The sequence below is a fragment of the Lynx rufus genome, unplaced genomic scaffold (assembly GCF_022079265.1).
Source record: "Lynx rufus isolate CCGP_SWC_20201006 ecotype Redwood Valley unplaced genomic scaffold, mLynRuf1.p SCAF_2, whole genome shotgun sequence".
Classification (NCBI taxonomy): Eukaryota; Metazoa; Chordata; class Mammalia; order Carnivora; family Felidae; genus Lynx; species Lynx rufus.
This window is the reverse complement of record NW_025814834.1, coordinates 28120733-28146146: the sequence shown is the minus strand read 5'-3', so window position 1 is coordinate 28146146 and position 25414 is coordinate 28120733. Positions and strand designations below refer to the sequence as shown.

Sequence of the window (25414 nt, the reverse complement as noted above, 5' to 3'; positions counted from 1 at the left end):
TTACAGCCGCAACTGAACCCGTGTGGAAAAGGCGGCATCGGTCTCCCCAGCCATGCCACCGCATCGGGACACCCCACCATTTTCAGCAAAAGCCAACAAACGAAACACCGGTTTTTGCACCTGTTTCTGCAGAAAGGTGACACATCAAAACCTCAGAAGGGGTGAAATCTGTACTCACGTTCATTTGGTCAAATTATTGCTACATGTATTTACAAGCTACACCAGTGCTTAATCAGCATTTTGCAAAGTGCTGAAGGACTAGAACATTTTCTTTTCCTAGTAGATATTATATTTATTGAAAGAAAGCCTACACTCATTTTTCCTTACTGCTTTATTGAAATGATTTTAAATGTTTCCATCGGAGAACATAGTAAGGGCAGTGAATGACAGATTAATTTGATTTGGGGTCAAAACTTCGGGAAACTGCCTCCTACCCCCCTCACTCTGCAGTACTCAGTACTAAACACTTGTGGCATTGCTGCAAAGCCAGTCTGTTCTGACGTAGAAATACTACATAGTCTCGAAATTCTCTGACCAGCCGTCTTCCAGTGACAATGAAGTAGCTTAAGATACACATTTTTTAAAAACCTATTAAAAAATCCTAGCCACACAATAGGATTCTAAGAGAAGAAAGCCCAACATCCAAAGTAACGCTTCGACAAACTTTGCACCAAAAGCTAACCATAAAGAAAAACGGTGCTGGCAAGAGTTACAGTGTTAAGATGATGTTTCTTTTCCCCTCCTGGAGACTGTATTATAGACTCTCGTGGTGCAATTCCATGTTTCTAAGTGACCTGCAGAATAAAAAATAAATAAAAAAAGATTTTGGTATCAAGCACATCAGTTTCAGATGTACACAGACATTAGCTTTCAGTCTATAGGGAGTTAAGGTCGAATATCAAATACTAAGTTTCTGACAAAGATGGATTAAAATACATGTAGGAACAAAAGAATATCCATGGAATTGTTCTGAGAGGTTTGGAAATTGAGTTATATTTCTCAACTAAATACAGTGTCCGATCCCACACTGAATCCTGTACAGAAAGGAAAAATGTTTAGTAAAGGACACTATTGGGCCACCTGGGTGGCTCAGTCAGGTGAGTGTTCCATTTTGGCTCAGCTCATGATCTCACAATTGATGAGTTCAAGCCCCACATCAGGCTTTGGGCTGACAGCACAAAATAAATAAACATTTTTTAAAATTTTTAAAAAAGAGAAGGACATTATTGGGTCAATTGACAAAATTGATATATAGGTGGTAGATCATATAAAAATATCAAATTTGGAGGAACCTGGGTGGCTTAATCTGTTAGGTGTCCAATTCTTGATTTCGGCTAAGGTCATGATCTCACGGTTCATGAGATCGACCCCCATGTTGGGCTCTACACTGAGAAGGAAGAGCTTGCATGGGATTCTTTCTCCCTCACTCTCTGTCCCTCCCCAACCTGTGGGCATGCATGAATATGCTCTCTCTCTCTCTCAAAATAAATAAATAAACTTAAAAAAATTATGTACTATATACGAAGAGAAAGAGAGAGACACAGAGGAAGAGAGTTAGAGTGACAGAGGCAGATAAAATGGTAATGCTAATGGAGCAAAACACTGATAATTGGTGAACCTGAGTAAAAGGTGTATGAGGAATCTGTGCCATTCTTGCAAACTTCCTCCAAGCTCAAAATTACTTCCAAAGAGAAACATAAATAATAAAAGTTATACTTCTTTTGACTAACCGTACCCAGAGCAAATCAATCTTTTTTGCCCCTGAGCAGTTGCGTGTTTTTCTTATACTATATCGTTTTGAATTGTTAATATATTTCTTTGAATTTAAACTTGAATCGCCCTCTCTCCATTTCTGATGAAGGGATGCTGAAGTCTCCAGCTATGATAGTGGAGTCAGCGATTTCTCCTTGCAGCCTTACCTGTTTTTACCTCCTGTGCTTTGATGCTCTGTTGTCCCATGCGCACGTGTTAAGGATTGTCTTCTTGGAGAATTGACCCCTTTATCATTTTATAATGCCTTTCTTCATCCCTGACAATTTTCCTTGCTTTGAAGTCAGCTCTGTCAGAAATTAGTACAGCTTTTCCTTGCTTTTGATTAGTGCTGGCATGATTTATTTTGTCTATCCACTTATCGTTAATCTATATGTACCTTTATATTTAAAGCGGGTGTCTTGTAGACGACACATAACTAGGTTTTGTTTTTCGATCCACTCTGACCGTTTCTTTTTTTTTTTTCTGCTTCATAATTTCATCATGAAGACATTCATGCAGAAGAGTTGAAATATTTGTACAATGAAGATACACACGCCCCCACCTGGATTCTCCAGTTAACAGTTTGGATTTTCTCCTCTCTGCTTCCATTGCTCTCTCTTCTTGCATGCTGTGTTCCTTACCTATTAGAGCTCTTAGCATATTAATCATATTTGTTTTAAATCCCTGGTCTGATAATGCCAACATCCCCTGCCGTATCTGTTTGTAATGCTTGCTCTGTCTCTTTCAATTATGTTTTATGCATCTTATTATACCTTGTCATTCTTTCTTGATAGTTAGATATGATGTACTGGGCAAAAGGAACTCTCTGAATACGCCTTTAGTGATGTGGTGCTGGGGTGTGTGTGTTGGGGGGGGGAGGGAATAGTTCAACAGTCCTCTGATTAGAATGCAGTCTATGGTGAGCCTGTGTTTCTGGACTGTGAGCCTCACAAGTGTTTCTCAGTTTTTCTTCTCCAGCTGGGACAAGACGACTACAGCTAACTGGAGTTGGTATTTCCCTTCCTTTTGGTCAGCTGGGCTCTGATAAAACCCCAGAAGGTGAGGTTCTAGTTAACTAGTTTCCACTTGGGGCAGGCCAGGTTAAGAACAGCGTGCTGTATTTAAACATGATTCCTTTTCTCCTCCTGCTGCTGGAAGCATGAAAGGAATTTTCTCCAATACTTACTGTGAGAACCTGCAGAGCTCCTGGAGGTAAATTTCACCATATTGTGGGTGTCCTGCTATGACTGGTCCCCCTGGAGTTGTTAACCCTCTGAGTTGTCTGCACTGAGGTTCCAGTAATTTGCCAATTACAGTCGAGGTTTTCATACTCCAATGCTGTATCCCTGGAAGCTTCCACTTGTGAGTCTTTGCTCTCGTAAACCGTAACTTCCTATATCCACCTGTCTGTCTCTCCAACCTTTGGGGGCAGAATTTGCCTTTTGACCTCCCCTGTCCTACAGATCCAAGAGGAGTTCATTTCTCAGCCTGTTCAGCTTTTTACTTGTTAGGATGAGCGGCAGTTTCTAAACTGTGTGGAACCAGAAACCAGAAACCCTCAAATTGCCCTCTCTCCGTATCTTGTTCCGGTCCATGATCTTGTGATTTTGTCAGGAGTGATAGTAACAGAAGCACTTGTATTCTGGCTAGCTAGGTCCCGGCACTTTGCTCAGCCCTTCCACATAGGCAGTCCTTGTAGCGACCTTATGAGATAGGTACCGCTGTAATCCTCTCTTTATAAATGGGAAAATGAAGCACAGAGGGATTCACTTAATTCACTCCAGTTATTAAATGGGAGAATCAAGAGTCAACTCTGAGCTGTGTGACTCCGGAGTCCATACTCTTAATCGTTATAGCATGCTGTTTTCTAGCTCTTTTGTATGGTCCTGTCCATTCCGAATCCATTTCCTGGTAATGTGCTCAATGTCAACACTTTTCTAGGGTATGGTGTTGCTCATATTCATTTTGACTAAGAAATGAGGAGCACCTGGGTGGCTCAGTTGGTTAAGCATCCAACTCTTGATTTTGGCTCAAGTCATGAGCTCACATTTCATGAGTTTGAGCCCCGCATTGGGCTCTGTGCTGACAGTGTGGAGCCTTGCTTGAGATTCTCAGTCTCCCTCTCTCTCTGCCCTTTGCCCACTCGCTCTCTCAAAAATAAACATTAAAAAAATTAAGAAATGAATTTCCAATGTCAATATAATACAAAAGAAATCTTTAAAACTATTTTCCAAATTACCTGGATTAAAAAAATATATGTTCTCCTTGTCCCTTACTTTATGAAGCAATTCTGTGGCTGGAAATAAATAGAAAGTTCTGAATGAGGCATCGTTTTATCTTGAGGTTGTAAATGTTCACCAGTTAAAAGACACGGTACAATATCCATAAAACATATGGATAAAAAGACTAGGAAGCTCAAATATATAATTTGAAAAACTTCAAGCAATAAACTGTGAAAGCATATTTTCCATTTAATAAAGATATTGCTTTCATTAATTTCTTTGTTATTTCTAACAAATCAATAGGACACATGTATGTATATTTATATGTACATGTACAACAAATATTTTAATATCACAAGAGATATTAACGGTGGTTATTTCTGAGGAGTAGGACAGGAGTGTGGGGAAGGTGGAATTCTTTTATTTTTCAGTTTATATTGCCTGTATTGTTTGAAAGTTTTACTATAAGCACATATTACTATTATAATGTTTTGAGCTAATTTAAAAAGTACATTACCCAGGAGTTGGAAAAGATGCCTAACGTACACAAAGGAAAAAGAATGAACGAAAGTCATAAATGTGTGTTCTGCTGTTTGATTATCAAGAAGAGGACTTTATGGAAGGGATTCACCTCAAGACCTGGCCCTACTGCAAAACGGGCACTTATTTTTTGGACACTCCTGGGCTTACAGGCAGAAATTAGCCTATAGAAACGGCTGGTCCCTAGAAATGAGCCTGTCGGTCAGTGTAGACAGAGCACAGTGGTTTGAGAGCACTCGGGACAATGCAGTTTATTGCCAATTCAGTAATGAACAATAATTACTGAATATCCACTGCTTGCAAAGCACTATATATACATGTGGGAAATAATAAGGAAAGAAAAGATCTGCTCCCATCAAGAAGCCAACAATCCTTAATAGCAGTGGAAGAAAACACACAGGAAGTGAAATTGTATTTTCAAAAAAACATACCAGTGAGTCATCTTGAGAGCCAGATTTTCGGCACCTAAGATGCATAAATGGGCCTATGAACTCCCGTTTTAGAGATCTGCTTTTTCATAATTAAGTTTCACATCTAGATATCAGTGTGTGTGTGTGTGTGTGTGTGCACATGCATACATGAGTGTACATCTGTGTGTTATTTCTGGAGTTGTTACTTTTTTTTCCTGTTGTTTTGTTTTACTTTCTAAAACTTGCCATCTCCAAACATATTTAAAAAAAACAACAACAGCACACACATCTTACTTCAAATAGTTCTTCAGTAACACAGATACGGTTCTAGAAAAGCCACGTCTTTAAATCTCATTATAGCAAATATCTTTAAAAGAAAACAATATAGTAAACCTTTCCCAATGGTGGGATTGCTATGTTACTGGAACAACACTTATTTTTTTTTAATTTTTTTTTTACATTTATTTATTTTTGAGGGACAGAGAGAGACAGCGTGAGCAGGGGAGGGGCAGAAACAGAGAGTGAGATACAGAATCAGAAGCAGGCTCCAGGCTCCGAGCTCTCAGCACAGAGCCGGATGCGGGGCTTGAACCCACGAACCGTGAGATCATGACCTGAGCCGAAGTCGGAAGCTCAACCGACTGAGCCACCCAGCTGCCCCAGAACAACACTTCTTAAACACTTCTTAAAACCCTGATATGACCAAAGAATTCAGGCAGTTCCTAAAGCAATTGTTATGATAAGGATACATTTCTTACCAGCCAATAGTTTGCCTCTAAAACCTGAATAAATCCTGAGCCCTGTGTGGTCCAGTCTATTCAGATTCACATTAAAAAATGAACAGTACAGCAACCAAACTAGATAACATTTTTTTTTATTTGTTAAAGTAATTTTTTTAAGTTTCTTGATTTATTTTTGAGAGACAGACAGCATGCACAGGGGAGAGGCAGAGAGAGAGAATCCGAAGCAGGCTCCGCACTGTCAGTGCTGAGTCAGTCCCATGCGGGGCTTGAACTCACGAAACCATGAGATCATGACCTGAGCTGAAACTGAGAGTCAGATGCTTAAGGAACTGAGCCACCCAGGTGCCCCATAAAAAGAAATTTTAATTTTCACTTGTGTTTCTGAAAGCAAACCCAATTCATAATCCAGTGTACCAAGTTTCAAAATTCCCTTTCCTTTTCCTAGCTTATAGCCCTGCTGCTGACCCATAGTCCCTCATTCTGCAAAGCCCTAAAATATCCCAGACGCCCAGCTGTACCACTTATCTGACTCTTTCCCCTCTCAGCTTTTATTATGTTGACCAACTGGGTTTCCTGACGTCTTTATAAATTTCCTTTTCATTTTGCACATTACAGTAAAGAGCCAGGGCGGGAAGGGCAAAGCACTCGCTTGCCTTTTTCCTTTTTCTCCAGCCCAGTGCCTCTCTGACCTTTCTCTGAATTCTGCAGCATAAACGTGCCAGGAATCGGATGGACAGGGCAGAAGCAGCAGAGATGCAAAGCGGGCAAAGATAAATTTTCATTAATGTGAAAGGGACCAAGAAGAGAAACACTTAGGACACAGGCATTCATATAGATCTCCTCAACACATTTACTTGAATCAAAAAATAACAGCTGATTAATTTGTGAATAGTATTTCTTAAGTGCTAAAAGATAATAATGGCTAGTATTTATTTAGGGTTTACTTTGCACCAAGCACTAATCTAATCTCTTAAAATGCATAATCCCAGTTACTCATCCCAACAACCTGGACAGTAGGTAACCTTATTTTTCCTGTTTTGTAGAGGGGGAAACTAAGGCACAGAGAGGTTAAGTAGCTTGTCTGAAGTCACACAGCTTCACACAGCAAGGAGTGGCTTGATATTCAGACCCACAGCATCTCTCTCCAAAGGCTAGACTTTTAACCACAATGTAAGTAAAATACTCCCCAAACTCTCCGTTATCAGTTTGGTCCAATTTGCATTTTTAGACCTACTTTGTTCTTGGGCTGGATGTCCAAAGATACATTTTTTGATGATTTCCACGCTGTGACATGTACTTCCCTTGCAGAGCTGCTGGCGGCGTTTTTGTTTGCTCCCCTTCTTAACTTGACACCTAGAGACACATGCAGTAACCGTATCGGTATAAGAAACTTTTTTTAAAAAAAGGAGTCCACCCACGGTTTTAGATTCTTCCCTTCTAGAGTGCTTTGCTCCCAGGGCTGCCTGGGTGGCTCAGTCGGTTAAGCGTCCGACTTCACCTCAGGTCATGATCTCCTGGTTCACGAGTTCCCACCCCATGTCAGATTCTGTGCTGACAGCTTGGAGCCTGGAGGCTGCTTCAGATTCTGTGTCTCCCTCTCTGCACCCACCCTCTGTCTCTGTCTCAAAAATGATTAAAAACATTTTTAAGAATTAAAAAAAAAAAAAATAGAGTGCTTTGCTCCCAATGCTAAAGGGTCTGAGAAATAAGACTTCTCTGACTTCTATAAAATGAAGGGAAATTTAGTCATGGATGCTTCTGGTTTGTTTTTTCTTTGTTCAACTGGACAGAAGAATCCTATTGCTATAACAACTTTGGCCTTACTTTGTGTATTCACCTCCTAGTTTTACTTAAATTTCTCAAGCAGTGGAAGTAAGCAGGCTTACCCTGTTTGCGGGCGTATTCTGCTGCTTTGGGTGCCGTTAACATGGCAAAGGGGTGCAAGGAGAGGCGGAAAGGTGGAGCTCGGGGAACCTGAAAGGAAAACAGTCTTATTTTTAGTTTTTAAATTAAAAAAAATTTAATGTTTATTCATTTGAGACAGAGAGAGAGAAAGCGCACAAGCAGGGGAGGGGCAGAGAGAGAGAGAGAGAGAGAGACAGGCATAGAATGTGAAGCAGGCTCCAGGCTCCAAGCTGTCAGTGCAGAGCCCGTCACTGGGCTCGAACCCACGAATCCCGAGAGCATGACCTAAGCCTAAGTCAGACGCTAAACTGACTGAACCACCCAGGTGCCCCTTAAAAAAATTTTTTTAATGTTTATTTATTTTTGAGAGAGAGAGAGAGAGAGAGACAGACAGACAGACAGACAGAGTGGGAGCAGGGGAGGGGCAGAGAAAGAGGGAGACACAGAATCCGAAGCAGGCTCCAGGCCCCGAGCTGTCAGCACAGAGCCCAACGCGGAGCCCAAACCCACAAACTGTGAGATCATATGGCCTGAGCCAAAGTCCAATGCTTAACCGACTGAGCCACCCCAAAACAGTCCTGTTTTTAAAAGCTGCACACACTTTGTGCCGTTAACAGCCGCGAGTTGCGGCACTTGGTCTGTTGAAGCAGCCGTAGGCCCCTCACACAGCATGGACGTCTGCTGGTGGAACTCATGCCTCACATCGTATGCACGTTCATTCGCTGCCTTTGCTGCCGCGCTTGGTCCCCTTTGCCCGGAAGGCTCGTTCACACGCTGACCCCGCTCCTCACATCGTGATAACCATTCCCTCCTTTTCTGCCTACAGGCTCCTCCTTTTCCATTGAGCTAGAGCTCAGATATCACCTTTTCTGAGAAACTCGCCCCGATGTCTCCCACCTCCACTCTCCTATGCTGGCACCCCACCCCCCCACCTTACCCCCCAGGCAGAATTACTGACTCACTCCTCTGTGAACTCAAAGCATGCACTCACGTAGAAGAGCCGCAGTGTGTAATATCTGCACTTAGTCATAACCCACTGTCTGCTGCTCTACACTGGGGACTTCTTCAAGGTTAGGACTGTCTCTTCATTCGTTCATTCCTTCAGTGAGTTTTCACTGAGCACCTACTACAGGCCAGGCCCTCTTTTAGGAGCGATGGTTACTGAGACAGACCAGGTTCCTGCCCTTCTGGAGCTGAGTGAGGAATCACAAACAATAAATGATTAGACAACCAGGGTAATCCTACATTGTGATGGGCTTCATAAATGAAACAAGATGGTGTACTAGCAAGTGACTGGATAGCCACCACTTCAGAGTGGCCAGAGGAAGCCTCTAGAAGGAAGCAGTGTTTCAGCTGAGATTTCCAGAGTGAGTGGCCGACGGCCCTGGGAAGAGCTGGAGAGGAGTACTCCGGGCAAAGGGAATGAGAAGGTCCTCTTGGAATAACCTGTGTTTCCAGACACAGAAAGGAAGCCAGGGTGGCGAGAGCATGGCGAGAAAGGGGAAATTGTAGTTGGGGCTGAGGAGGGAGATGCCCTGGGTCCTTGTTGGCCATGGTGTGGAGCTTACGTTGCATCGATTCCAGGAATCAAAGGAAGCCACTGACATTTGTTTAAGCAGTAGGTTGACCAGGTCTGGTTTAGCTCTGCTGCTGTGTGGAGAACGGGTTGGAGTGTGGAAGCAGGGAGCCCAGTTAGCTAATTTAACCTTTTCTCTCCAGTGCCTTAGAGAGGAGGCCCTCAAGTGTCATTGGCTGGTTGAATAACTCCCATTCCAGTCAAACAATAGTGGTTAAGAGCAGACACTTTAGTTTCAGACTGGCTGGCTGTGAAGGCAGGCTGCACCATCTACAAGATGTATGACCTTGGGCCTGTCACCTAACTCCTCCTGTTTCTTCACGTGATAATAATAACACCGGCAGTGACCTTACAGGGTTGTGGTAGGGACTGAAAAGTTAACATATGTAAAGGACTTAAAATAGTGCTTGGCACATAGTACCATATATTAGCTTTCAAATTAATGACAACAGTAATTATTATTTATGTTTGTTATCACCATCATAATCATCATCTTCCTCCCTGACTCATCTCTCTCTATTGTAGTGAATTACCCAGGAAACACCTTGGCCACCATTTCCTTTACAGGATCCTGCCTGGAAATAACTAATCGAATAACTAATAACAAATAACTACTCAGAGCCAGCAGGCCTGAAGTAATTCATATCCCTCTGCAAGACCAACAAGTTTCTGCTTTCTCACCGAGAGAGCTTCAGGCATTACATTTACAGAATTTACAGAACTCTTATTTCTAAGGAGCAAGATGTGATTATACAATTCTCTTTATGTGTACATTCCAACAAATATGGCATTTCATCAATAGGACACTTTTACATGATATATAACTGAGGCAAATACCGAAAGACAAGGACAATAAAATAAATACCCATTTTTAGATTTCCAGGTCAGTAGAACATTTCTACCCTATCATCCAAACTCTTAATGATCAAGTTCCCACATCACTGGTATTCCTTCAAAGTAAGTAGAAACCTTCATTTCCACGAGAACTTGAGTTTAAGATAATTGTGTGGTTTATACATAGGTGGGATTTGGCGGAGGGGGGGATAGTTTTTATTTTTTATTTATTTTATTTTATTTTTCTTTAAAGTTTATTTATTTTGAGAGAGAGAGGGAGAGAGAGAGAATTCCAGGCGGGTTCCACACTGTCAGCAAGGAGCCTGACAGAGGGTTCAGGTTCATGAACTGTGAAATCATGACCTGAACCAAAATCAAGAGTTGGACACTTAACAGACTGGGTCACCCAGGTGCCCTGGGGGTGTATTTTTTTGTGAAGGAAGGTACTGTATTTATGTATTATTTTGCAATTTTCAATAAGAATAACTGAGCAGAGAGCCAGGAGAAGCCTGTGTTCCTTACCACCCTGTGGAACCTTGGTAGTGGCCCTGATCTGCCCACCTCCAGACTCCTTCACATGAGAAACAGACTCTGGTTTTCACGATTACTATAGGTTTTTGGTTATTATCACACAGAAAACATGGATTAAATAATAAATGAGGTTGTGTTCTCTTTGTTGACAGAATAGTTTATAGCCACCTAAGCAGGAGCCCTTCTGAATTTGACCTCAGCTTTCGCAGCGCCTGGGAGACTCAGTAGGTTAAGCTTCTGACCCTTGGTTTCGGCTCAGGTCATGATCTCACAGTTTGTGGGTTCGAGCCCCTCATCGGGCTCTGTGCTGACAGTGTGGAACCTGCTTAAGATTCTCTCTCCCTCTCTGTCTGCCCCTCTCCCACTCATTCTCTCCCTCTCTTTCTTTCTCTTTCTCAAAATGAATAAATAAACTTAAAAAAATAAATTTGACCTCAGCTTTCCTTTTTTTTTAAATTAGAAAATATGTTTATTTGAGAAACAAAATCCCTGCTTTAACTACATCTGTAACAAAATAAGAGGGATACAATTAAAGTAGTAAATGTTTAGAGAGAAAAATTTATAGCTTTAAGTGTATATATTAGAAAAGCTCAAAATCAATGATTTAAGCTCCCCCCCTTAAACCGGACAGAGAAGAGCACATTTGCTCAAATAAAAGAGAAGGAATGAAATAATAAAGAATTCCCAAAAAATAGAAAACAAGTACACTACAGGAAAAAGAAAAAAAAAAAAAGCCAAACCTCAGCCTTCTTTTAAATGGCTAACATATTTATAGAGTATACCTGCTATCCATCATTGTAAAAAATTAAACATAAGCATAAGCAACGGCCTCCGTCTTCAAGAAGTAGATATCTATTCAGAAACATGGCCCTAAAACACAGAAAGTAATAAAATGAGGATTTGTATTGGTGGGGCGATTATGGCTATGAGAACGGCCCTTCAGAACAACATATGCCAGGTATAAGAGAAAGAAAACTGGCTTATACGTTGTTCTCAATGCCTTTGAAGATTCAAGACTTGATGTTTTTCATGCTCTAGCTCCCTATCCACTGGGGAAGACAGACCCTGATGATTTTAAAGGTCACTGCCAGCTCAAATATTCTATGGTCCTGATAATCTGATGGCTCATGCAAGCAGTTCCTATAGCTTCCTGTGTGGTTTGTATGAGAAATTATTTTCAAAGTAGGATGAAATTTAAATCCTAAACCTAGAGTTGATTGTACATTCTTTTTTTCCTTTAAAGCTATTTCCTAATATCATCATCGTGTCAGTGTGGAAGTATTATGGCAATTCTTATTTCTTGATTCAAGTTCTCCTTAGGTGCCATATTATGTCTGAAGCACATTCAATGAGAGTTTCTTCTAACTGGAAGCATGAAGAGGGAGAGAAGATGGGGATGTGTCACGTAGGAATGTGCACAAGAAAGGCCCCGGATACATCATTAAGGGCTGAAGAGCATAGACAGGAATCTGCACGAACCTTTCTTTCAGCCTTGAGCAGTAACTTATTAAAATGTCATCTGGTATCACTGAGACAGAAGGTGGAAAGTTTCTGATTCTAGATGTCAGAGTGATCAGGTATATGCGTATGACAATCATATTTTCCAAAGTAAGAGCAGGGCACGTGGTCTGGAAAGACAGTTGGATCTGTCCAAGAAGTTTTTCAAATGTGCTTGGGATGGGGCAACATCGTATTTTCCAAACATTTTAATGTCTGTGAAGAGAAATGGTAAATTTCAAATAGGAAGAGTAATGGAAAATCCAGGACTGATTATATATCCTGTAGTAGAATAAACAAACAAAAAAAAATGGACAGAAGATTTTCAGCAGGCACTTCACAAAAGAAGAACGTAGAAATAGCTGCTCATTGATAATCAGAGGACTGAAAATTAAGACCACAATGTAAATTAAGACCTCAGTCACTTAACAGACGGACAAGCTTAAAAAGCCTGAAAGCAGCAAGCAGATGACCTACACTGCAGGTAGAAGTGTAAATTGGTACAACCATTTCGGAAAGCAATTAGACTTTATGTAGAGTTGAAGATGCACATCCCTATGACGTAGCAGGTTCACACCTAGTTATAGACCACGCAGAAGCTCTTTCACTGAACACAAGGGCGGGGCGCCTGGGCAGCTCAGTCGGTTAGGTGTCTGACTCTTGATTTTGGCTCACGTCATGATCTCACGGTTGTGAGATCAAGCCCCAAGTCCGGCTCTGTGCTGACAGTGTGGGGCCTGCTTGGGATTCTCTCTCCTCCTCTCTCTCTGCCCCTCCCCCACTCACATGCACTCTCTCTTGCACTCTCTCAATAAATAAAGAAAGAAACAAATAAATAAATTATTTTACTGTACACAAAGAGACATATCACAGAAATCATCCCAATGTCTATAATGGAAGAATATATAAATAAACGGTGGCATACTCTTCTACAGCGGAATACTATACGCAGTGAAAATAAACTGTGTGTAACAACAGGGATGAATTTGTGCAACATAGTGTTGAATGAAGAAAGGAATAAAACATTTGCTCTATTTACGAAGACTGTCTTTTATATTACTTATATCAAATTCAAAGAATATGCAGAAGTAAACGATACATTGATTAGACACGTATATGCGGTCAAACTAGAAAGAAAGAAAAGAAAACGATAAACTCGTGATTCAAGATAGTGGAGGCCTGGAGCAAAAGGAAGGGTAGGGGCAGGGAGAGCTCCCAAACGGTTGATACGTCCAATTTCATCCACTTGGCGGATCTGTTGTTTGCTTGGCCTTTATACTTTCAACATTTATTGTGAGTATTCATTTGGACATCATGGATATTGAAAGCGTGGTTTTCAATCTCCCATCAAGAAGATCTGCCAAAACTGAACTTCTGTATAAACGCAGTAGGTCCCTGTCTTTATCATGAAAACACTTTTTCATTTTTGTATGATTCAGGCTGGGTCAAGAAGAGAAGACACTTGGCGGATTATTGTGGTGAGTGCCTGAGGTTGGGGCTGCGAACGGGTCTGAGGGTGGAAGATGGGCCTGCTGCGGAGAAATCAGGCTGCTATCAATGGACTCTGAGGGGTGGGGGGAAGGAGGCTGACCATCCTGAGTGTGCTGAAGGCCCCCCACCCTGTGCCAGCATCACGCACCTGATATGAATGCTCAGAACGACCTAGCAGGGTTGGGTAAGTGGAATCATGCATATTTACACATAGGGACATTGGGAATCGGGGAAGTTAATAACTTATCCAAGGCCACACAGCTGGTAAGGGACAGAGCGGGGACTGGACGCCAATCTCTGAAGAGCATGCTTTGAACTTTGGATGCAGTTAAGCGATGGCGGGTCAGACTCTGGGGTGTGGCTACAGGAAGAGAGAAGGAGAGCAGAGAGGTTCCGATGTTCTCTACCACCTCTCCTCGTCTTTCTCCTGTCTCGGTTGCACTGATTTTTACTCTCTCTGCCTCCCTTTCCTTTTTTCCTCTTTCTCTGAGAAATGGAGCTGAGGAATGTTTTTATTGCTGGCTTGCTTTGTCGAAGGCAGATTTATGCTCCTTTTTTTTTTTTTTAAGTTTAAAATCGAGTAGGCTATTTTATATTTCTCTAAAGTAATTGTAAATAACTGTCATTGGTGTGAGACCTTTACTTGATTTTTTTCTATAGGTCCAAGGCCCTCAGCAGAAAAATGGCTCCCTGTCATTAAATAACAGCTCCCTATCAAGAATAGAACCTGAGGATAATTGACAGAACAATACTGGGCCTATGATGCCTTTCTGTCACCAGGTGGCAGCAAATACTCCTGAAGAAAACCATCAAGCCTTTGCACAACCCACTATATACTGTAGCCAATTCTAGTGGCCAGAAATTTACATAATCTGATTAGTATTCAACAGGGCTTTAAGCTCTTGCTTGGGGAGGATTTTAGCTGTTGTCTAGGAGACATTTTATCCAAAGGAATCAAGGTTTATTCAGATAGGGGCGCCTGAGTGGCTCAGTCGGTTAATCGTCCCACTCTGGATTTCGACTCAGGTCACGATCTCCCAGTTGTGAGATGGAGCCCCGTGTGGGACTCTGCACTGAGTGCTGAATCTGCTTAGGATTCTCTCTCTCTCTCTTTGCCCCTCCCTGGCTTGCAAGTGTGCACAGGCTCGCTCTCTCTTCCTCTCAAAATAAATAAATAAACATTTAAAACAACTCAAAAAAAGTTTATTCAGGTATATGCAGTAATTCCAGAAGAATCTTTGTCAATAACTTCTTTTGAACAACCTCATCTCCTAGTTAAATCAATTTTTTGAAATTATGTTGAACCTTGAAAGACTTTTATTTTTTTTTTAATATTTTTATTTATTTTTGAGACAGAGAGAGACAGAGCATGAACGGGGGAGGATCAGAGAGAGGGAGACACAGAATCTGAAACAGGCTCCAGGCTCTGAGCTGTCAGCACACAGCCCGATGCAGGGCTCGAACTCATGAACCACGAGATCATGACCTGAGCCGAAGTCTGGCACTTAACCGACTGAGCCACCCAGGCACCCCTGAAAGACTGTTTTAAAATAGCTCTTCCACTTTAATCTTTGAAATGCTACATCTCCATTGAGGGTTCTACTAATTTTTTAAATAAGATGTGGAGGAGGTCCCTGAGTTGAGCTGATATAAAGCCACAATAGAAAGGCCTGGGTGGGCATTCTTGCAGCTGGGAGGAGCTTGTGAGGTCCACAAGGGTAGAGGATCCTCAGACTTTTTTATTGTAGCTCAAATGGTATCATACCCTTTGTGATCATTTGGTGTCTAAAATAGGCAAAGTTTATATTGTGTTAATAATATATATGGATGCTTGATGAGCTTTTTAATTTTTGAATATTTAGAGCAGTGGTTCTCAACTAGCTGTGATTTTGCTTCTGAAGGGACATTTGGCAAAGCCAAGAGACATTTCTGGTTGTCACATGGGGGCAAGCTATTGGCATCTAAAGGGTAGATACAGGCCAGAGATACTGCTAGACATCGACAATGCACAGGACGGCCCTACACACACAACAAAGAATTATCTGGCCTGAAATATTGAGAAACCCTGATTTATAGGAACATAGAGGAAATCGAATACCCAAATCCCAAGTACCAGAACCTTAACTATAGTTACTGAGGTTACCATGTGCCCAGCACTAGGGGCTTTACTAATTCACCTCATTTCCCGCAACAATCCCATTTTCTTGTCCCAGTTTTTATGATGAAATTGAGGCTGAAGGAACTCAGATGACTTACCCAAGACCACTCTGCCTGGAGCTGGTGGGGCATGGGTTCACACCCAGGCAGTCTAGCTTTAGAATCCTCATGCTTAACCCCTACACAAGCTGCCTTTCCTGTACAAACCAATAAATGAGCTGACAGATCCTGTAACAATAAATAGATGCAGACCTTTGAAGGAACGCCCCCTCCATGACCATATTATCTATTTCCCTTCCGAGTTGGTCATCATGTAGTCCATGTGCACATCTGGGCTTTTTGTTACTGGTCACCCATTGTCCATTGTGAGGACAGAGACTGTGTATAACCGAACAGAGAAGGTGCGCAATAAACTGAAAAAGTGAAAGACCAGACGTATAGATACAAATTGGCCAGCCTTCCTCTAAACAGCATGACTTCCTGTTCTGGCCCTTCGAAAGGAACCTGGCCTGAGCTACTCAGGCACCCATGTTTGCAAACCTTCTTAATTGATAACCCAGCCAAAAGTAGAAAGGTTCATAGGGCCATCCCCTCCAGGATGTGATTTTTTTATATTTGCCCTTTGGCCATTTGAGTGAGACCAACCAATCAGTGCCTGATGACTGCCTAGCTGTTCCAAGGCACCTGAAGATAAGGAAAAACACAATGGCTAAAAGGAAAGGGTTAAGCTGAGATATTAATGTGTATGTGTTGGGGGTATTGGGGAAAGGGGGAAAGAGGGCAGCCTGAAAGGGAGAAAGCTGCAGGGAAAAAAAAAAAAAAACCCAGCAGGAATGAAGCATTATGGTTTGCTTGGCTCTCTAAAGAACCAAAAGGGTTGGGCTTTCTTTAAAAACCAAAAACAGCTTGGTCTCTGAGGAAAACTGGGCACAGAGTGGCTTTATCTCAACCAGGTAGAATGTCAGGTCTGGTACAAGCTATAAAACCCATGAGAAAAGTAATCTTGCCTGATTCAATCACCATTATATCCCTTGCACCTACAACCATATTGAATGAATGAATGAATGAATCAATCAATCAATCAATCAATGTAGTGGAAGCTAGAGTGATCAGAGAAAAGGTGCTGACTTCCTCTGTGATGAAGGGAACTTGAGTCTCAGAACTAGAGCCAGTTTACCTATGGATTAAGGTGATGAGACAGTGGGATTCAAAGTTACAACACTTCTTAGTAAATGCTTGATTTTTTGTTCCTTTTTTCTTTCTTTTTGTAAATGCTTGACTCTTAAGCTGGACATGGTGAGTTCTTGATTTGCTGTATGGTCTGCAGGTAAAGAACGGGGTGGGGAGGGCGGCTTTTCTGTGACCATAGCCCTGCCCCTGCCCTGGCCTCCCTGCCAAGTGCTGGTGGGGGCATCCACAGTGATCGTGTGAGCAGAGGGCTGGGTATGTGGGTGTGGGTTGTCCCTCACTCCCACTGCACATCCCCCTTTCCTCATCCATTTTCTACAGGTATCTAAAGGTAAACGGATAGGTAGTTCACATCTAAATAGCACCTCTTGTTTAATGCTTACTAAATGTCCATACATCCATAAGTAGCAAAAACTGAATTGGCTGTAAAGACCATTCACAATTCTAAAAAAAACAATTTTTTTTTAGATCAGTATATGGAAGAGATCAAAGAAGGCAAGGACCGAGGGCTCTGTAGAAGAGATGTCAGAACTCGGGTCACTGGAATTGTGATAACTGCCGCGTCTACTGTTGTGATTAAAGGACTCTCGCGGGAAGAAGTGTGGCAGCAGCAAACTACAGAATGTATCACGAGAACAAACCTTGCACATCTTGCCTGAGTTCTGGATGTTCTGGTGCACCATGCAAGGGGAGTTCTTGGGCTTGCCAAACGTGCATTACAGAGTAAGCGAGAGATTCTGTTCACCAGAGACAGAGGCAGAATCTAGACTCAGAGCCTGGCGACCTGTTTGCTGCCTCTACTTAGCCTTACGCAAAACACATTTGTCCTTATGAACACAGCCCTCACATGAGGAAAGTGTTTTACAAACCTTTATGAGCCAGGTAAGACGTGGTCCCCTCTGGTTTTGTATGTTTCAATTAACAACTGTTATTTCATGCAGTTGACAATGTTAAAAATCCATTATAAATGTATAAAAATAAAGAAATCCTCTCTAAAATTTCCTCTTATTGATAGTCTCGGGTCTCCCCTACCTTGGTGGTCCCAGAATTGGTAGAAGAATCGGCTCCATACATTTTAAAGACTTCCTCAACTGGGAGACTGTTCTGTTAAAAAAAACAACAGAACCAACAAATGTATTATCATGTCATGGTTTTTCTTTTATTACGACACAAAGCAATTGTAGCTCCAACATGTACAGCATCATGCCTGGATAGCATGGGCACTAAATAAGTAATTTCTGAATAAGCAGGTAAATCAGAATCACCTGTATCCAATTATTTATGTCTTTCATTCTGTTTTTTTTTTTTTTTTTGCCTTTTAAATGAAGGTTTTCACAATACCATATAGGCATAAAATATTTTTTACTGTATCTTTAAAACCGGATCATTTAATATTAGTAAACCTTAAGCATTTAGGAAGAGCGGTTGAAAAATAAAATAAATATGCATTAATATCAAAATGCACATAAGTAAATATAAAATCCCCATGTATGCAAACAGTGTTCTTTACCTTACCATTAAGATTCCAGCGTAAGATGATAAAATCATTGCTTCTCTTTCTTTCCGGTTTGGATATGTGGGTCTGCCATGAAATGGCATTTTCCTAAGGGGGAATAGGAGTAAATAACAATGGAAGGTTTATTTTTGGGTTTTTTGGACATCTATTAAGTTTATAATAATAATCCATAAGCAATTTCCAATGGCCATGTGTTATGCATCTATTTACAAAATTAATGTGGTGAATCTGCTCTCAGTAAAGTACACACTTAGAATTCTGAATCTTCCAACAATGGTGATGAATTTGCCTTCGTTGGTCCATGTTTTCACAGCTAGCAACCATTGGCCACTATGGTGGACGCTTATGGTTTTGCCAACCCGTATCCTCTTCCCCTTCTTGATGGAGGGAACTGCTTTACCCACTGTAAGCCTATGTGCTTCTAGGGAAGCCATGAACACCCCTAGATTCCAAGGGTAAAACACTGTGGACTAAGCTAGTCAGTGTATTCCATGCCCCCCACCCTCTACCTCCAGACAAATCAGGGGCTGAGGCACAATTGAGACACAATCCTGTGATTTTTTAAAAAAATCTATTCTCCTTTGGACTGGATGTTGCAATAAAATGGGCTGAAATTAAGAATAATGTCCACCCAGGGGAAATAGTCCAGAAGTAAATCCTGATGACACGATTTGAGTTTTGAATTAAGCCCTGCCTAATGCAGACTGACTCATGGACTTTTCAAACGCAAAGTTAATAAATTCCTTCTTCCCTCCTCTTTTGGGGGGTGAGGCTTAAGTCTGGATTTTCTGCTTATTACAACTAAACCCTAACTGATATAGCGAGCCAGGACAAGGTGTGTGTTCTAAGGCAATGGAACAGAAAAAAATAACTGGCCTCTGGAATAAGCTATTCAATCCTGTCTTCATTAGTTCCTTATTTTTAGTCAGTTGAGTGGGTCTGCCTGGCAAACATGGCAGAAAATGCCAATAATCCTGGAAAGGATTGACACAGCTGTAATTCAAACACCTCAGCCCAGGTAGATATTTAGCTAAATGCTTAAGAGATTGTGTTTGATAGTCCTTAGAAAGAGCCTTTACCCACAGAATTGACCGTTTTAAAAATCATGGCATGGGCACAGTAAAGTATGGTCCATATTTCTAAGACAGAACATTATGTGGGAGAAGGATCTTCATCTGACAGAAACCAATGCGTAGATACAAAATATACAAACAAGTATATGAGTTCTCCAAGTTGACAACTATAGGGTTTCTTCAGGTTTCTAGCTGGAGAGGGATGGATACTTACCCTGCAGTGTTTTCAATGTTTTTTTTTAATGTTTATTTATTTTTGAGAGAGAGAGAGAGAGCGTGCATGCGAGCAGGGGAGAAGTGTGAAAGATGGGGACAGAGGATCTGAAGCAGGTTCTGTACTGACAGCAGTGAGCCCGATGGGGGCTTGAACCCATGAACTGTGAGATCATAACCTGAGCCGAAATTGGACCGTCAGTTGACTGAACCACCCAGGCTCCCCACCTTGCAGTATTTTCAAATCAGAGTGCCTCATGGTGGATGATGCCAGATAGAAGTTTTCTCTATCACTACTCATAGTCATACATTTGAAAGAAAGAAAGAAAGAAAGAAAGAAAGAAAGAAAGAAAGAGAGAAAGAAAGAAAAAGAAACCATTTCCACTTACACTTTCTCCCACTCCAGCCAAGTGAAGTCTTCCAAGTGATCCAGCCATTGCAAAGCAACATTGATGGCCAAGTCATAGTGTGCCTGGGAGCGGGAAGCAGACAGAAAAGGGATGGGCTTAGACATTGGCCGAAGCACTCCCTGGACCCAATGACAATGGCACTGCTAAGCCTATTCTACTACATTGTCACATCCACAAAGGTGAGGATCATCAGCTATGTCCAGTAACCTGATTCCCAGACAGAAATATTTAGGGATCTTCAGTCATTACATTTACCTCTCACTAGAACTGATTTTTGTTTTTGATTTATGGTGACAGGAAAAGAAAGGATGGATTCTTGGAAGGAAACTGGGAATCAGGGAATCTGGGTTCGAATCTAGGTATTGCCAACAACTCATGGTATATCTTCGGGTAAGCAATTGATGTTTTCAGCACCTCACTGTCCTCAAATTTTAACATAGAAAAAAGTGAAGGTGGGGGGAAGAGGGCCTCAGAGAACAATTTTGAATTCTGTGAACAGAACGTCAGAAATGTGCTCCCAGGGGCACCAGGGAAGTGGTGTGTCCACCTGGGGTGTCACGGAGATCCCGGGAGGCTTCAGAGAGAGGGCCCTGGTGGAGCTGGGGCTTGAAGTATGAGGAGAATTTCGACAGGTGGAGGACTCGAGGGTGGAGGGACCAGCATGAGCAAAGGACTAGAGGTAGACCCCAATGAGTGGCTTGCTAAGAGTCTAGTATGCAGTAAAAAGCTGAGGAGCACTTCAAATGTTCATTCCTTGCCTGCTGACCATCTTTTCCTGGTAATTTCTAAGCATATTCACCTTGTCCCCATCCAAATATTCTTTCTCCTCTCTCTACCCCGCCCCCCTTCAGAAAAGGGAAGGTTCGTTTTGTTTTCGGGGTTTTAGATGGGTTCTAAGTTTCTAACCTTTTTAAAACAATGTACAGTTGATCCTTGAACACCCAGGGGTTAGATGCACCCACCCCTGCAGTCTAAAATCTGTGTACTGTGAATAGCCTGCTATGGACTGGAAATTTTACCAGTAACATAAACTGTCAATCAACACATATTTTATATGTTGTATATATTATATATTGCATTCTTATAATACAGTAAGCTAGAGAAAAGTTGATTAAGAAAATCATAACAGAAAATACATTTACAGTATTGTACTGTATTTATTTAAAAAAATTCTGTGCATAAGTGGACCCACACAGTTCAAATCTGGGGTCAAATCAAGGGTCAACTGTACTTACTTCTTCCAGTGACTAAACAAAACTAGAGAGTGAACAACAACAGCAAAAAGAACTGTGATTGGTGGTTGAAACCTAATGGAAAGGTTGATGCAGGACTAGCTGTGTGGGCGTGGCCTGTTTGCTCATTACAAATGCAAATTCCCCAGCCACGCACCCCCAACTTCCGGAATCAAAAGGGCCTTGCGATGAGACCTCATTAAAGTTTGAAAGCACTTATCTGATCGATTTAAGTTCCCCATTGAACATGTGCACAGAGATGTACTTTAGAACACCAGGCCTAACTGCTTATTCAGCTCTAGGGAAGTCAGGCAGGGACGGAGGGTAGGGCAGGGACACATCCTTTCTTCCTTAATAGTGCAAACAGGTAAGCATAAAGAAGCTGAGGATTTACTAATTTCTTGTGAATTAGGCCTTAACGTAATTTCCGTGAAGGGAACTTTCATTACAGAACATGAATCTGAACTTCAACATTAACAATGATGAAGGATTTTGATTATTCCATTCTTTGGTTTTCTCCATGAATGCAAACGGTAAATAAGTAAGTAAATAAATAAATAAAATTAGAGAACTGCATAACTTATTTTGTCAAAAAAATTGTTGAACAACATGTATGTAACGTTTAACTTTGCATCCATTTTGCTTTTTAACCTTCTCTAGGAGAGAAATAGCCAAGAGCAAAGAGTCTTATAACTTGGACTTTCTCGTTATTTTTGCTTCCAGTGTAATGAGTCGAAAAGACCGTGTGGAGGACTCTAGGATGAGGACACCACCGGAGGATCAAGATTAGGCTTATTTAGGATATACATTAGGTCCTAGCTCTGTCCCCTGAACACAAAAAAACACAAATGTGACTTGCGTCGGCATGCCTTTCTTTACCATATCATCTAGAAAGGTGAGTTGCCTTCTTCCTTTTGGGTCAAATTCATTTTCCCGAAGTCTGATGCCAATATAATCTCCCCTTAAAAGCAAGAGAGCAGCATTGAACCATTGGGAAGGAGAGGGGAGCTCAGTTTGCCGAAGCGCGCTCTTTCCAGTGCCTCCCCTCCCCCACCAGAACCCAAGAGCTCTGGTAGCTCAGCTAATATTCACTTTGAGTTAAAAGGCAATTCTGCAACGGTGCGGGTTTAAATGTTCAACCACTATGAGCTTACCTCACATTTATCTAAAAATAAGACTCCCGTAGTCGGAACAGGATTCATGGGAAAGCAGGAGGCGGGGCTGCGTCACAAATTCCCACACGCAGAAAAGGTTTTACAAAACCCAAAGGATTGAGATCCACTGTTTAAAACAAAGATTCCCTTGCTGCCCGTGTTAAACCCAGGCAGAATGTCCACAGTTGAAAAATTCCAGCTCTGTGATATTCTGTATGGATGTATTCTCTCGCCCTAAGGCCCCTTTTCCCCCATTAGAAAGCAAATACCCTGAGGAGGAGTTATACAGAAAAGCGTACCAGAAATTCCACTTTTAGTGTGTCCTGTGCGATCCTTCCCTACCAGTGATTTTAATGAGGGGTCCTGGCAGGAAAAGAGAAAGTGGTTTACCGCCCCCCCCCACTTCCAGCCCCCCAGGGAGAAGAGCCAGAGGGACCTGATAAGGAAAAAGGATTCTGGCTCCCCGGGTCTATCTGCACACTTTTACATAAGGCCAGTTCTGTTTTCAAGGTCTTTACCAAGCACTATGGGCAAGTTACTGTGGGGGGTGGGGTGGGGTGGGGTGGGGTGGGGGCTGGGGGTGGTAAGTTTGTGTCTGGTTTCTTAAAGTTCTGAGTCACTAGGCTAAGATTTAAAAAAAATTCTCAAATTTTTGCTTTCTAATTCCAAGGCAATTTATTTAAAGTAGCCTAAATGTATTCTTTAGATATAAAATTATACTTATATCAGTTTTGAAATGCCAGTTCTACATGGAGGAATTGACATTCCTGATAATAGGTTTTTTTTTATTATTATTATGTTGGCCTCCAAGCCCATACATGTAATTATGTGTAGTCCTACATATTTTATTCCAGTATTTCTTAAGGACTTGTTAAAACATAATTATCTTAGTAGGTAGAGAAAGGACATTGGATGAAGACTGTGATAAGGTCTTTGATAAAAAGGATATTATTGTTGTGCCTATAATATATATGAAACAGAACAGCCTTTTCTCCCCTTTTCATATGGTCTGTGATTTTCACCAACCTCTTAACAAAGTACCAAATCATAGAAAAGCTACCATAGGAGAAAAAAGATTTTTCCATGGGAGAACTTGGCTTTTTTTTTTTTTTTTTTAAGTTCAAATGGCAAGAACAAGGAGATGATTATTTAGTTGATAAGACTAACAATGAAAGAGGCAGGCTACACTTATAAATGTACCTTTGGGCACATTTTGCAGAAATCTCGCCTGTGTTCCTGGCAGGGCCCTTTCAAAGGCACACCCTGTCCAGTAGAGGCAGCCTGGCCTGAGGGTTCAGCTGTCACGTTCCAGAATGGGGATGCCTCGGATGTGCAGTTCACGGTCTTGGCAGAAACATCTCTCCCAAGAGAGTCAGCATCCTGCTTTGCACCACACGTGAGGCTTCTCAGGCAGGAGGCAGAAGCCAGATCATCTAGCTTTCTCCTATAGTGCAGGAATCCATTCTTCTCTTAGATTTTTACCCTCTGCCAATATCCAAACCATCGATGACCTGAAACCCACCAAATGCCGAGTGTAATAAACGAAAGCTTATTCTCAATCATACTTACAGGAGTTTTTTCATTTCCTTCTTTAGGAGCTTTCTTTCCATGATTAAGCCTTGTCCAGATGAGCAGATATCTGTAGCTTACACTGCCCCTGATATCCTTGGGGAAGAGTCAGCCTCTTTGAGCTTACAAGCTACAGCAGCAAATCAGAGAGAATTTAAGTTAGGGATGCTATCACTCCAAATACCAGTCATGGAGTCCTAGACTCTGGAAGGGATCCGGGAGTGTGCAGAGCTCAGGCCTCTTATCCAGCCAGTTCCAGGTTGGAATTAAACTGGCTTGGGGGTGGGAGGGAGGTGCACTGTACCTTGAATTTGTCTGACACCTCTTATTCTTTCCAAGTTTCCCAACATTCACCATTTACTTATCCTTGCAATAAATAAGCAAGTAAAATAGTCATGGCTCATGTAATAGTAGATGAGACTATTTGGACAGAAACATCCAAACATGCTGTGATCTGAACATGTGAGTTCTGTGTGCATTCCACACAGTGACTCCCAGTGAATCCACCTTGGTACAATGGCTCATAATGGAGTTTTCTATACAACCTGTGTACAACTTCCTATGGCCGGTAGGGCCTGGAAAGAATACATCATCATGGCAAAGGTGAGGCCATGTCTTCAATTCTTATCTCCACATTGAACCAGAAACCGGAGTTTAGGTGATGGCATCAGAAGGCATTTGAGGTCACAAAAAGGAGTTTATTAAAAAAAAATCATCACTTTTAAATGGGACATCTAAGGAGAGGTTTAAGTAGAATATCAACTATGTCCACAATGTTTTATTTCTTAAACAAGATGGAAAGCAAATTGTGATGGTTATTTTTATGTGTCAGCTTGGCTGGGCCACAGTGCCCATATATTTGGTCAAAAATTATGCTGGGTGTTTCTGTGAAGGTATTTTTTGTATGAGATTGACGCTTAAATCGATCAACTTTGAGTTGAGCAGATTACCCTCCATTATGTGAATGGGCCTCATCCAATCAGTTGAAGGCTTGGATAGAAGAAAGATTGATTCCTCCCAAATAAGAAAAAATTCTGCCAGAAGAACTCTCCTCCGAGTCTCCAGCCTGCCAGCTACCCCTTCAGATTTTGGACTGGCCAAGCCACCACGATCATGTGAGCCAATTCTTTACAGTAAATTTCTCTTGTACATGTATATACATTATACATATATACATATATGCTCTGTTTCTCTGGAGAACCCTGAGAACGAATATAAAAAAATGTTAGCATTTGTCGACTCTGGGAAGATGAATATATAGGTGTTCATCATATTACCCTCTGTGCTTCTGAAATTGTGCATGTGTTTTTAAATTGCCACCCTAAGTACGGTTTGAATAAAACTTTAGAAACTTCTGGGAAAAAATGTAGTCTGTAAACTACATTAAACATGATGCTTGAT

General features: G+C 41.5%; 1 protein-coding gene across 1 annotated transcript; it reads right to left on the bottom strand.

The window, feature by feature from the left end:
- CUNH2orf80 (chromosome unknown C2orf80 homolog) lies at positions 1 to 24054 on the bottom strand. The gene is made up of 8 exons (XM_047082228.1): positions 24014 to 24054; positions 22170 to 22251; positions 20038 to 20120; positions 18362 to 18449; positions 17879 to 17950; positions 7554 to 7641; positions 6902 to 7020; positions 1 to 126 (listed from the first exon to the last, which is right to left on the bottom strand). The coding sequence occupies exons 1-8, from the start codon at positions 24052 to 24054 to the stop codon at positions 1 to 3; spliced, it is 699 nt and encodes a 232-aa protein (XP_046938184.1).
- Positions 24055 to 25414: the final 1360 nt, after the last annotated feature.